This window comes from Arachis ipaensis, chromosome B3, assembly GCF_059453495.1.
Source record: "Arachis ipaensis isolate K30076 ecotype BB chromosome B3, ASM5945349v1, whole genome shotgun sequence".
Classification (NCBI taxonomy): domain Eukaryota; kingdom Viridiplantae; phylum Streptophyta; class Magnoliopsida; order Fabales; family Fabaceae; genus Arachis; species Arachis ipaensis.
This window is the reverse complement of record NC_142438.1, coordinates 87,312,618-87,324,711: the sequence shown is the minus strand read 5'-3', so window position 1 is coordinate 87,324,711 and position 12,094 is coordinate 87,312,618. Positions and strand designations below refer to the sequence as shown.

At 31.6% G+C, this 12,094-nt stretch overlaps 1 protein-coding gene across 5 annotated transcripts in view; it reads right to left on the bottom strand.

Moving 5' to 3' along the window:
* LOC107630607 (putative flavin-containing monooxygenase 1) overlaps positions 1 to 6,701 on the bottom strand; it is a 31,941-nt gene extending 25,240 nt beyond the window's left edge. Inside the window, exons 1-2 of one of the 5 annotated variants that reach the window (XM_088508823.1) lie at positions 6,183 to 6,701; positions 4,512 to 4,628 (exon numbers count right to left, since the gene is read on the bottom strand). In XM_088508823.1, coding sequence (XP_088364949.1) covers positions 4,512 to 4,628; positions 6,183 to 6,620 — 555 coding nt within the window. In that variant the 5' untranslated portion in view covers positions 6,621 to 6,701. The remainder of the gene's footprint in view (positions 1 to 4,511; positions 4,629 to 6,182) is intronic. The other 4 variants (XM_088508821.1, XM_088508825.1, XM_088508822.1 and 1 more) reach the window with 4 other exon arrangements.
* Between the last annotated feature and the right edge of the window lie 5,393 nt (positions 6,702 to 12,094).

The following is a 12,094-nucleotide window of genomic DNA, read 5'->3' as shown; positions in this document are numbered from 1 at the left end:
TTTAGACTATTGATATAAATTAATATCTTTATACTATATTTTTTTATAGAATTAGATAATTTAATCCGTAAAGTTATAAGATTAATGCTAGATTGATTATATAGATGCTATTCTCTATAATAGTATAAATGTACTTCTAAGTAAATAATGCTTTTCCCTATGTTATTGACTTGTTGCAATAAATGACATGACAATTTTATATAAAATTTAAAATTTTACGTGTCATTCATTCACCATAATATTACTTTGAGTTCTCTTTTAATATATTATAATAGATAATAGATTAATAGGCGATAAAAAATTGTGTTGGAGAAAGCTTATATCCGAATTTTTCAAGATCCATGGCTTTTAGATCCTATTCATTTAGAGTTTTTTTTTTGGTGATTGACACAAAGAAAAAAGACTTAAAAAAAAGAGTAATACTCTTTTCTAATAAAATGTCTAAATTATTAGGAGGCAGTAACCACTCTAGATACACCTGTTTGTTTAAAACAGCAGTCTTAGCCATTAAATCAGCCGCTCTGTTTGTTGTTCGCTGGATGAGCACTAAAGTAGCTGTCCAATTGCGCTGGAGCATCTCTTTGATTTTGTCAAGCATATCAGAATCATTCCTAATCATGCTGGTTGTGCCTCGCGAAACAAGAAGAAACGCATCAAGATTATCAGTTTCACATATGACCTCTTTGCACTCGCAATCCCAAGCCATAACAAGCCCTCTCCAAATAGCATGAAGCTCACAATAGAGAACACTAGAAAGAGGTATACTAGCAGAACAACCTTTTATCCAAATTCCCATGCTGTCTCTAATAATACATCCAAAGCCAGCTAATTGCTCATTTTCAAAAACGCTTGCATCACAGTTCACTTTACAGACATTCATTGGAGGCGGTTCCCAGTTATATTTCAAAGAAGAAGGAATAATATGTTTTTGGTTGATAACAACATTAGAGAAATCTCGAGCAACATGTTTAACTAAGTGAACAATTTTCTCCTTACTCCATGGATCATCTTGGTGGAAGATGTCATTGTTCCTATCCCTCCAAATTCACCAAAAGGCCGCTGCAAAGAGAAACTCATTTTTGTTGAGGTTAGAACGAATCCAAGACACAAAATCCAAACTAGAGTCCTCAGCGGTCATTCCCAAATTTAAGTTAATCCAAATCTGACGAGATTTTTGGCAAGTCCTAAAGCAGTGGTTAATATCTTCTAGAGCAAGATAACATCTCTGACAAAAATCAGAAGTAGAAATACCTCTTTGAAACCGGTAACTAGCTGTGGGAACTCCGTTGTTGAGGTAAAACCAGAGCAGACACTTTATCTTCTCCGGTATTCTCAAGCGCCAAAGTCAAAGCCAATTTTCATTATCATCCCAGCCAAATTTCTTCTTCAATAGCCATTCATATCCGCTTTTAGTCGAGTAGGTGAGAGTATTTGAGTTTGTCCAAAACCAACCTGTTTTATCTCCTGCCTGCTTGATAGGATCAAAGAGCATCAAATCAAGTTTAACTTCTTTCGGAATCATTGTGCAAAGAATATCCCACCGCCAATGCCCAAGGTGCCAGACATCTTCTAACTTCAAGTGAGAATCAGAAATGTGCACAAAAGGAACCAAAGGAGCTAGCGTTCCACATGGTCGCCAAGCATGATACTAAAAGGATTGAGATATCCTGCCTGTACACCAATCAAAACCATCACGAAGCTTTTCTATTGTCTTATAAATCGCTCGCCAAGTGCTTGAAACATTATTAGAAAATTTGGGTGAAAAGCAAGAACTCCCAGATAAATATTTTGCCAACATAATTCTTACCCAAAGCTTATCTTTATTATGCAATAATTGCCAAACAAGCTTTCCGAGTAAAGCAAAATTTACGCATTGAGTATCTCTAATTCCCAAGCCTCCATATTTTCTTGGAGTGACAACTTTGCTCCACTTGACCAAATTTAAGCAACGCTCCCCCACCTTTCCCTTCCACAAGAATTTTCTAAGCACAGAATCAATCTTTTGACAAATCGAAGTAGGAAAAAGAGTCACTTGCATCTGATAAATAGGAAGAGAAGAAGCAACATATTTAATTAAGCAAAGCCTGCCTGCTCTGTTAAGGAGCCGACCTTTCCAACTAGCCAGCCTATTCTTGATCTTCTCTAAAGAGTCTGAAAAAATAGATCTAGCAGCTCAAGGATGATTAAGGTTCACCCCCAAGTATTTGCCTAGGTCACTAGTAAAAGGAATATGTGAAACACCAGACAAAATTTCCTTCCTTCTATTAGAGATATTTCTAGAACAAATAGCTTTAGATTTTTCAATGTTAACCTTCATACCTGAAGCTTTACAGAACAACTCCAAGGTGTGCACAACATTCTGAACTTGACTTTTCTTCGCTTTACAAAAAAGGAAGAGGTCATCTGCAAACATCAAGTGAGAAACTCTAGGTCCCCCTCTAGAAACAGCCACACCATCCCAAATACCCTCGTCAACTTGTTTGGAAATGAAGCACGCCAATCTCTCCATGCACAAAACAAATAAATATGGAGAAATTGGATCTCCTTGCCTGAGCCCTCTGCGAGGTTGGAAGCTGTCCAATCTATTCCCATTCCAAAGGATGGAAAGATTTGAGGCCTGAACACAATTCATTACAAGCCGAATAATTAGAGAAGGAAAGCCGAAAGATTCAAGAGTGTGCTCAAGAAAATTCCAATCAACTCTATCATAAGCCTTTTCTAAATCAATCTTAAAAGCCATAGCTCCTTTTCTAGACTTTGTCCGCTTAAGAAAGTGAAAAACTTCTTGGGCAACAATAATATTATCAGGTGCTCCTCTACCATGAATAAACCCTCCCTGAGTTGGGCTAACAATCTCATCCAAAAATGGTCATAATCTATTAACCAGCACTTTAGTCACTAGCTTATAAATTACATTACAAAGGCTTATTGGCCGAAAATCCTTCAATCTAGTTGGAGGGTCGCACTTAGGGATAAGAACAATCAAAGTTTCCAACAAATAATAGCTTAACGTCTCCCCTAAGAATGCTTTCTGAACAGTACGCCATACCTCATGACCCACCACATCCCAATATTCCTTGAAGAAAAAAACTTGAAAACCATCCGGCCCAGGAGCTTTGAACGAGCTCATATTATCCAGAGCTTCTTTAACCTCCAACATTGTTACTGGTTTAGACAAATTATCACAAGCATCCTGGCTAAGAGATGGCATAGGAATTTCTCCCATGCAATTAACCTCAACAGACTCAGTAGAACAAAAAATATTTTTGAAGAAATGAACAACCTCCCTTTGCAAAACTTCCGGATCATCAGACCAAGACCCATCATTGACTAGCAACCCATGAACCTTGTTAGATTTTCTTCTAAGGATGGTTTGCATATGGAAAAAGCTAGTATTTCTATCACCATACCGAACCCATTGATCTCTTGACTTCTGGTACCAAAGCAATTCTTCCTGGGCTAAAACTATATTATACTCAGCTCTCAATTCTTCCTCTTTGTGCTTCAGAATCGGATCATCGTCAGCTTCCATTTTCCGTTGAATACGATTCAAATAACTCTCCAATTCCCTCTTTTTAATAAAAATATTGCCGAAGACCGTAGAGTTGAATTCCAACGAAACTTCTTGGACCCCCAACAACTTCCTATGGATGCCAAAGTCTGTACTATCCCAATATTTCTGAACAATGGCCTTGTAATCAGGATGCGTTGCCCATGCCGTTTGGAATCTAAAAGGCTGGTTTCCTTTCTTGATAGGAACTCCTTGACATCGGATAAGTAGGGGACAATGATCAGAGTGGGAACGACTGAGAACTTCAACAAAAGCTTCTGGAAAAAGAAGGCGCCATTCTGTAGTACAACAAGCTCTATCCAATCTCTTTGCAATTTCTTTGTTTCCTTGAATTTTACGGAACCAAGTAAACCGTCTTCCAGAGGTTGTTAGATCAAAAAGACCACAAGAATCTAGAGTACTTGCAAAGATACTACTGTGATTTGAATAGAAATTACCCCCCCTTCACCTCATGAACACTCAAAATATCATTAAAATTCCCAACCACCACCTACGGGTCCTGAATGCACAAACCAATATCAAGCAGATGACTCCATAATTCTACTCTATTAGTGGCTTGAGGGCTGCCATAAACCGCACTGCAGATCTATCTTCGCCCACCACCATCAATTTCCAAAGTTACACATTGATTCATAGCTCAAAGAATTTTACAAGAAAATTTTAAATTAGCAGAGAGGAACCAAATTCCTCCCTTGTGTCCAACAGCATCTACAATCCCTACAGGATAATAGCCTAATCTCTCCCAAAATTCTTTCATAGTTTCAAACCCAATATGAGTTTCCACCAAAATAAAAAAAGTTAGTTGAAATTTTCGTACCAACTCCTTACAGTGCACCCGAGACATCTTATTTGACGCCCCCTAACATTCCAACTAATAATATTTAAATAGTCACAATTCATAAAAAATAAATTAAATAATTGGAATGTTTAATCATTCTACCTCACGTTGATGGACCCCTGTCTCCAAGTGTCTCCTTGTGGACTTGCACCGCAGAGCCATCATTCTTCTGTTGAGGTTGGGTCTCCAAGTTTGTTGTTGCACTAACTTTATCAAGCTCTTTTTGTACTCGAGAATCCATTGACAATATTTGTTAGAACTATTTGTAGTGAGAAAAGAATTCTATTTTTTAAGAATATAATTTGGTTCTATTTGATACTCAATTTTATGATTTAAAATGACTTTATCATATTAATAGAATAGAATTCAATTCTTTAGTTTGGAATAACTCTTAAATGAGTTAATTTTTTTTCTTTTATAATTTTATTCTTGATAAAAATATTTTATTAAATATCTATTTATTATTAAAATATATAAATAGAAATATTTTTTATATTTGACATATTAAATTCTTTAATGTGAAAATTAATTTTAAAATTAATTTTTTTATCTGATTTATAAATAAGAAAATAAAAATAAAAATTCTCAAAGAAAATCAAGTTATTCCTTTTTACTTGTTCCAAAATTAAAAAAAAAAAGAATTTTAATTGTTTCATGGATTTTCAAACAAGCTCCCACTTTTCCAAGGAACACAAATGAAGCTACTCAAGTCTACTGGGTGGAGGATTTATCTGCTGACGGGCATTCATGGAACCAATACTTAATACAGAACTTATTTTTGCCTGTGATTGGCCTACGAATCCGAGCCATAGCTCCAATTAATGGCGACTATGAGTTGGCTTGGTTCGGTCTTTGGACAAAAGTGGGAAGTATGATAATGCATTTAATTACTAAATAGTTCTTTCGTTCTTTTTTTTTTTTTTTTTCCATCATGTCTCTATAGCTTTGTCCCACTATCATGTAGGAAAAACCAATCTCGAAGTGTGTTCGGAGTTTGAAGAATCCAAACAAGAGCAAGATCTTCGTGTGGAGGGCACTACATGAGAGGCTTCCCATTCTCTAACTCATTCGCTAACGATTCCCAGCCACACTAGTGGCATGTAACTGCACTTGATGCTAAACAGAGGAGGAATCAACCCTGCATTGCCTCTCTAATCCACTGAGTGTCTTGCCTGATGCACAAAATCACACCTCTATTTGGCCAATGATGGCTAGAGGCAAAGACGCAACTTGTACAGGAGATGGAAGGTGAGCGTAAACTTTCTCTGTTTACCTTACTTTGCTGGAACATTTCGAAAGCTAGAAACCGCCTTGTCTTTAATCACGGACAGAGAGGTTGTAGAGGCTGCTTAATTCGGGAATCACTTGAAGTAATTGCTTCTTTCCCAAATTTAACTTAATTTGTTCTAAACTTATTTAAGTTTTTTACTTTTTGGTTTCTCATGGTATACCAATATGGCAATCTAACAACTAATTTGTTGTAAATCTAAATTTTATTTAAGAATTGATTAATGGCCAATAGATTATTGCTACATACATAAGGCGCGATTTAAATCCCTAATACCTGCTTAAGTAAATTAATAAGCTAATTACTAGATCAACTCAAATTGATTAAGCTTTTCACTTTAGAATGTTAGATAACACTCATTTCTTATTTCAAATCCCTATTTCTATAATTGTATTGTTTATAATTCAATAAAATTCATATTTACTTTCGTCAAAAAATAAAAAAAAAACATTAAACTAGAATATAAAAACTATTTATCCACATACCTCTCTGGAGAAGTTCTTGGTATCTTGGACTGCAATATGCCATGTTCCCTTAGAGAAAAAGGGCCTACCATTACCACCCCATAATTCCCATATCTCCATTTCTTCACTAGACTCTCCTACATACTCTACCTCCATGACCTTTGAGTTGAACTTAATGTAAGGAAAGAGGGAAAAATGTTGAGCATAAGAGTTAAGATAATGTAACATTTGCTGGCTATTTGGGCTTTCTTCTTTCGCAAAAGAATGCCATGAAAAATCAGAGAATTGGTAGGTTGAAATGGTGGTTTGAAGCTTTGTAAACTCTATTGTATGCCTCCATAGGCCTCCAACACCTTCCTCAGCTTCAAAGACAATTGGATTAAACCCTTTTTCAAGAGTGTATTTGCAGGCAAGAAGGCCACTCGTTCCTGCCCCAATGATTGCCACTCTCTTTTCCATGTTTTGTAGCTATGAATGTATGGTAGAGAAGCCAAAAATTGGACTATATATAATAGCGTTTGGATTCGGAAATACAATGATAGATATCTTAGTATTTATCGAATTTTTGTTTTTATAACTATCTTTACAATCAAACAAATTTTCATATATAATATCTTAGTATTTCAATCATAGTCATACATTTACTTGCAAAAGATCTTTATTTGTAGTATTGGTAAATATCTAGCAAAAGAATCCGTTAGGCCTAAATATCTTGTAACTTAATTATTTTAGAGTAATAGTTCATATCAATTTTTAAAGAATTTTGAATTAGATATTTTAATTTAAATAATAGGAGATAATACTTAGATTAGTTTTTGAAATTACATTCGCATCTCAATTTAATTCCTAAAGTTTTGATTTACTCAATTTGGTTCCTTAACTTAACTTTTGTGACTCACATTAGTTTCTAACTTTGTTTTTATCACAAAACCGTTAACATGCAGATATGGACTGACACCTGTGTACTAGACTTCCTAATAATTATCTGAAGTAATAATTGAAACTGTTTTTTCTTAAGTTGTCATTTTGTAAAAGTATTTAAAGTCTTAATTTTATTTAACTATTACGTCAAATAATCGTTAGAAAGTTTAATATGATAATTGTCAGTCTATCTTAACACTCCATTAATAATTTTGTAACAAAAATAAAATTAAGAACTAACGAAAATTATAAATATTAAATTAAGAAATTAAATTAAATAAATTAAAATTTTAAAAGTTAAATTAAAATAGGATGTACCTTCAAAAACCAAGTTAACTATCAACTCTTTCAAATAATGTCTTTCACGTTTCTTACAATGGATAATACAATTGATACAGATATAAAATAAGTGATCCAGTGCGCAAGAACCAAATAAACATGTGGATAAGATTTATGTCTTCTGCTTTATTCGTTTGTTTGTATCTCTTTTTTTTTTTTAAACAGTATTCTAAAACGAAAGATTCATATTGCTACTCTCCCTGTTTAAAATAATTATGAAAAAGTATAGATACACAATAACATTGTTCAACAATGTAAATAATAAAATTAAAAAAAATAAACTAATCCTAAATTTAAGTAATTGCATGATTAATTAATTTCTAACGGCGTGTTTTTTATTGGTGAATTGTGTTTCTTCAACTAGCCATTGATTCTCTCGTATTTTCGCTGGACTGTTACCGCTCTGGACACTAGTCATCGCCGACGCCGCCTACCTCTACGTCAACGTTTGAGCAGCCTGCTGTTCGCCTAAAATTTTTTTTCTCACAGCCCACAAACCCGCGCACCGGGCAGCCCCCCGCAATCCACTGCGTCCACCATCATCGCCTCTTCATCTCCGATAGATCCATCCGAATACAGGAGAGATTTGCGGTTGCCGTTTCATACGTACGTCACCTCTCACAACCACTTCAATGGAGTCCAATTTGGTTGGACCGGTTTGCCATGCCTCATCTTCGTTCACCGACGACAATTCCACGCATTCAATTGACAAACTTCTCAATCCTTGTGACGTGAAAGGTGAATAGTCTAACAATGTAAGTAATATACGTTGATGCATTGGGACGTATATTTATTTTCCTATAAATGAGATGGTTATTCTTAGTCCAATATTCTTAAACCATGATGATAGTCATTTAGAAACTTTTTTAGGGTATTCTGGTCCGTCAACATAGTAATTAGTTAAAGGATAATAAATCATAGATCAACTTCTAAAGAAGATGAAGATGAACATTCATTTCCTTGAGTCTATAAACTATTATATTACCTTTTTAATATGTAATATTGAAATTGGTTCAATATATGTTTAGTGTTAACTGAAAAAATATTGTACATGGTTGTCATTAGAATATTTGGGATCTCTATCTCTATGCTTGATGAGTGGATATTTTATACTCTTTTTGGTACTATTTTCTTAGTGTTTTTAGTTATATTTTATTAAGTTTTACTATGTTTTAGTAAGTTACAGTGAAAAATTCACATTTTGGATACTACTTTGAGCCTTTGGGTTTTTCCTATGATTTTAGGTGATTTTTGGGTGAAATTGGCAAGTTTTGATAAAGTCTGATTCAAAAGCAAAGAAATGATAGCAGATGTTGTCAAATCCTGACCTCCAACTCCTCAATTTCAGCCAGAAAATACCTGAAATTGTACAAAAATACAAAAAATTATAGTAGAATCCAAAAATGTGAATTTAACACTAAAGCCTATAAAAACTTAATAAAAACTAAACAAAACATACTAAAAACTATATGAAAATGATGGCAAAAAGCGTATAAAATATCCGCTCATCAATAAACTCTTGTTGGATTTGGATTTTCTATTAATGCAATTCATGTTTTATGTTCCGTTATTGTTTAATTGATTTGTTATTCTTACTTTTCTTGCATTGGGTAGTTGTAGATTTTATTATTATTGTAAATTTATCATGCTTTCCTTTTATACCTTCCAAGTGTTTGACAAAATGCTTGGTTAGATTTTAGAGTAGTTTTTGAGCATTTTTGGCTTGGAAAGAGAAATTAGGCAATCTTGAGTCATCAATACCCAACTTATGTTGGTGATCTAGAGTTGGTAGTTAATATTGTTTCCATTGACTCTAATCTCTTGCTAATTCAATTAGTAAGTTGATTATGACTTATGAATTGAGATTAACTAGTCTTATTTGACTTTCTCTCAATGTGAAGATAACATTATACCTTTTTATGATGTTGGGGATGACTTAATAGGATTAGCTCTTGTTAATCATTGTATGATAATTAATGACTAGGATAGAAAACATATATTCTCAATCCTTGCCATGAATGTCTCTCTTTATTACTTGCTTTCTTTAGTTGTTTGCTTTACATTTCTTGCCCTTTTAATTTTTTGTTATATCAACCCAACGTCCTTTAATCTCGTAACCAATAATTGAGCACTCCATTGTAATTTCTAGGAAGAACGACCGGGACTAATATTTTTGGTTATCTTTATTGGGTTTAACTTGTGACAACAAAAAATTAAACTTTGATTTGAAGATTGATTGTCGGTTTGGGTTATGCTTACAACGAAATTATTTTGTTAAAGCTTCGTAATTCAGTTTATTTTAAGAATATTTCAATGCAATTAGTACATAATAAACACATAATCCCAGCTCAAACATTTTTTCTTCAAGGGTCACCTATTATTATTTAACAAATAGTTGTTGACAAATTTATTAAAATGCCCAAATTTTACTTTCGGAAGATCCATTAGCACAAGTTCATTACGGCTCACCCACCCCCCAATACATAAAATACGGAGTCCAATAAGAGAATCCCACTTATTACAAGATTATGACTAAAAAAAAAAAATTAAACTACAACTCTAACGAGTTAATACTTAAAATAATTTTTGAAATTAAAATTTTTTGACTCAATTTAATCTTCAAATTTTAATTTTATTTAAATTATATTTTAAAACTTTAAAAATAATTTTAATTAGTCATTTTAAAAAGAATTATATTCTGGATTTAATTTTTATTAGTTTGTTCAGTAATGTGTGGAGAGAATATTTAATGGTTAGAATTTGTTAACGATGTCTACAAAATGAATATAAGCGGTCAAATTAAAAGTTAGTAAATTTATAAAAAATAAATATATAATTTAAGAATATATTTATTTTTTTATAAAAATATGTTTTTTAATATTACAAAAAATAATTAGTTTTAATATTAAGTTTTTTTAATAATTAATTCTTTTTAACGAGATCAAATAATTGAACAACTAAAAAGAGGATCTTTGCAGATTTAGAATGATTTAGAAGGTAAACGGTGATATAATTTATTATGGTTTGAATTGTATCAATTTAATGTTTATTTTTTGAATTATTCTAATTTTATTTAAACAATTACGATTTTTGTGGTATCAATTTGAATTTACTTTAAAAAAAATTTAGTTGTTAAAGTTTTCTATAAATTTTAAATTTTATTTTTTCTAGTTGTTAAAAATTAGAAAATCTAAAATTTGGACGATGTACTAATCCAGTAAAAATATAGTACTAATTATAGAAATTAACTAATTAGTCAAGAATCTATTATTAAAACATGAAAATTTTGGTTCAAGTACAAAATAATATGCAAGCGGAGTAGGAAAAAACTGTGTGTTTGTAAGTAGATAAAAACCGATTTTAAAATTTAAATTTTTTAATTTAATATAGCAATATAAAAAAGTTTGAGATTTAAAATTTATAGAAAATTTAACAATAAAAAATTTTGAATTAATTTTTTAATTTTAAAATTTGGATGATATATAAATTGATTCCATTCAAATAATAATTGTTTGAGTTAGAAAATAAATTCAAATTTATACAATACAAATTGTAATTGGATAGAATTTGATTAAATTGAAAAATAAAAATAAATTAAACCTTAATTATCGATTTTAATCTTTTAAATCAATACTAATGTACTGCAAATTTTAAACACATTTTTTTTAGTTATTCAAACCAGGTAACAAAATCTCTTAAAATCTCTTGTCATCCAAAATTATATCGATTTTAGTGCTAGTTTGTATTAATTTTTTATGTTAAAAAAATTTAAAAAAATATTTTTATTAAAAAAAGTAAATAATTTACTTTTTTTTAAGCCAACAACACATTACTTTTAAAAAAACGTAGAAGTAAAAACAATTTTTTTACTAAAAATATTCTTTATCATAATTAGTAATTACAGTTTATATTCTTAACTCTAATTTTTTTTTCTCAAATCTTTAATTTCTCTCTAAAACTTAATTTTTCTTTCAAATCTTAATTTTTTCTCCAAATTCTAAATTCCTCCATAATTCTCATCACTCTGAACTCTTCAAATTGTCATACCTTATTACATTTTATTATTAATTTTAGTTACATTTTTAATTAATCATATAAGATGTATACATATAAAATCTGATCGTGTGTCCATCCTCTTAGATATAAGAGAATCAAGTAGCTCTTTGTCCTGACCGTTCAGATTCTTAACTGTCTGACTTGCACATGATAATTTTTAAGACTTACTGACAATTAAATGAAACAAAGAGAATCTTTTAGAGGATAGTGTATTTTCTTTCATGTCTACTGTCAAGAAATGAAATAGAAAAGTTTTTAAAAATCTAGCTAGAAAAAAATCAGGACTGTTAGCTAGACTTCAAGGTATCTTTACAAAGTTGTCTTTTGAGTTAAGTTTTTATGAAAAATTTGCAATTGTCATTGTGAAAAAAATCTTGAAGCTTTACTATTTCAAGAGGAGATTTACTGGAAGTAATATTTTCAGTGTAAGTGGATTAATTATAGAGATAGGAACACTTTTTATTTTCATAGTTTAGTCACTGTCAAGAGAAGGAGAAACAAAGACAGTATACTGAAAAATCAACAAGGGATCTGGATTAAGGATGACCAGCAATTGAAAGAAATTATTGTTGATTATTTTCTAAATTTTTATACGGAGGATAGTGGGTATGAGAAGA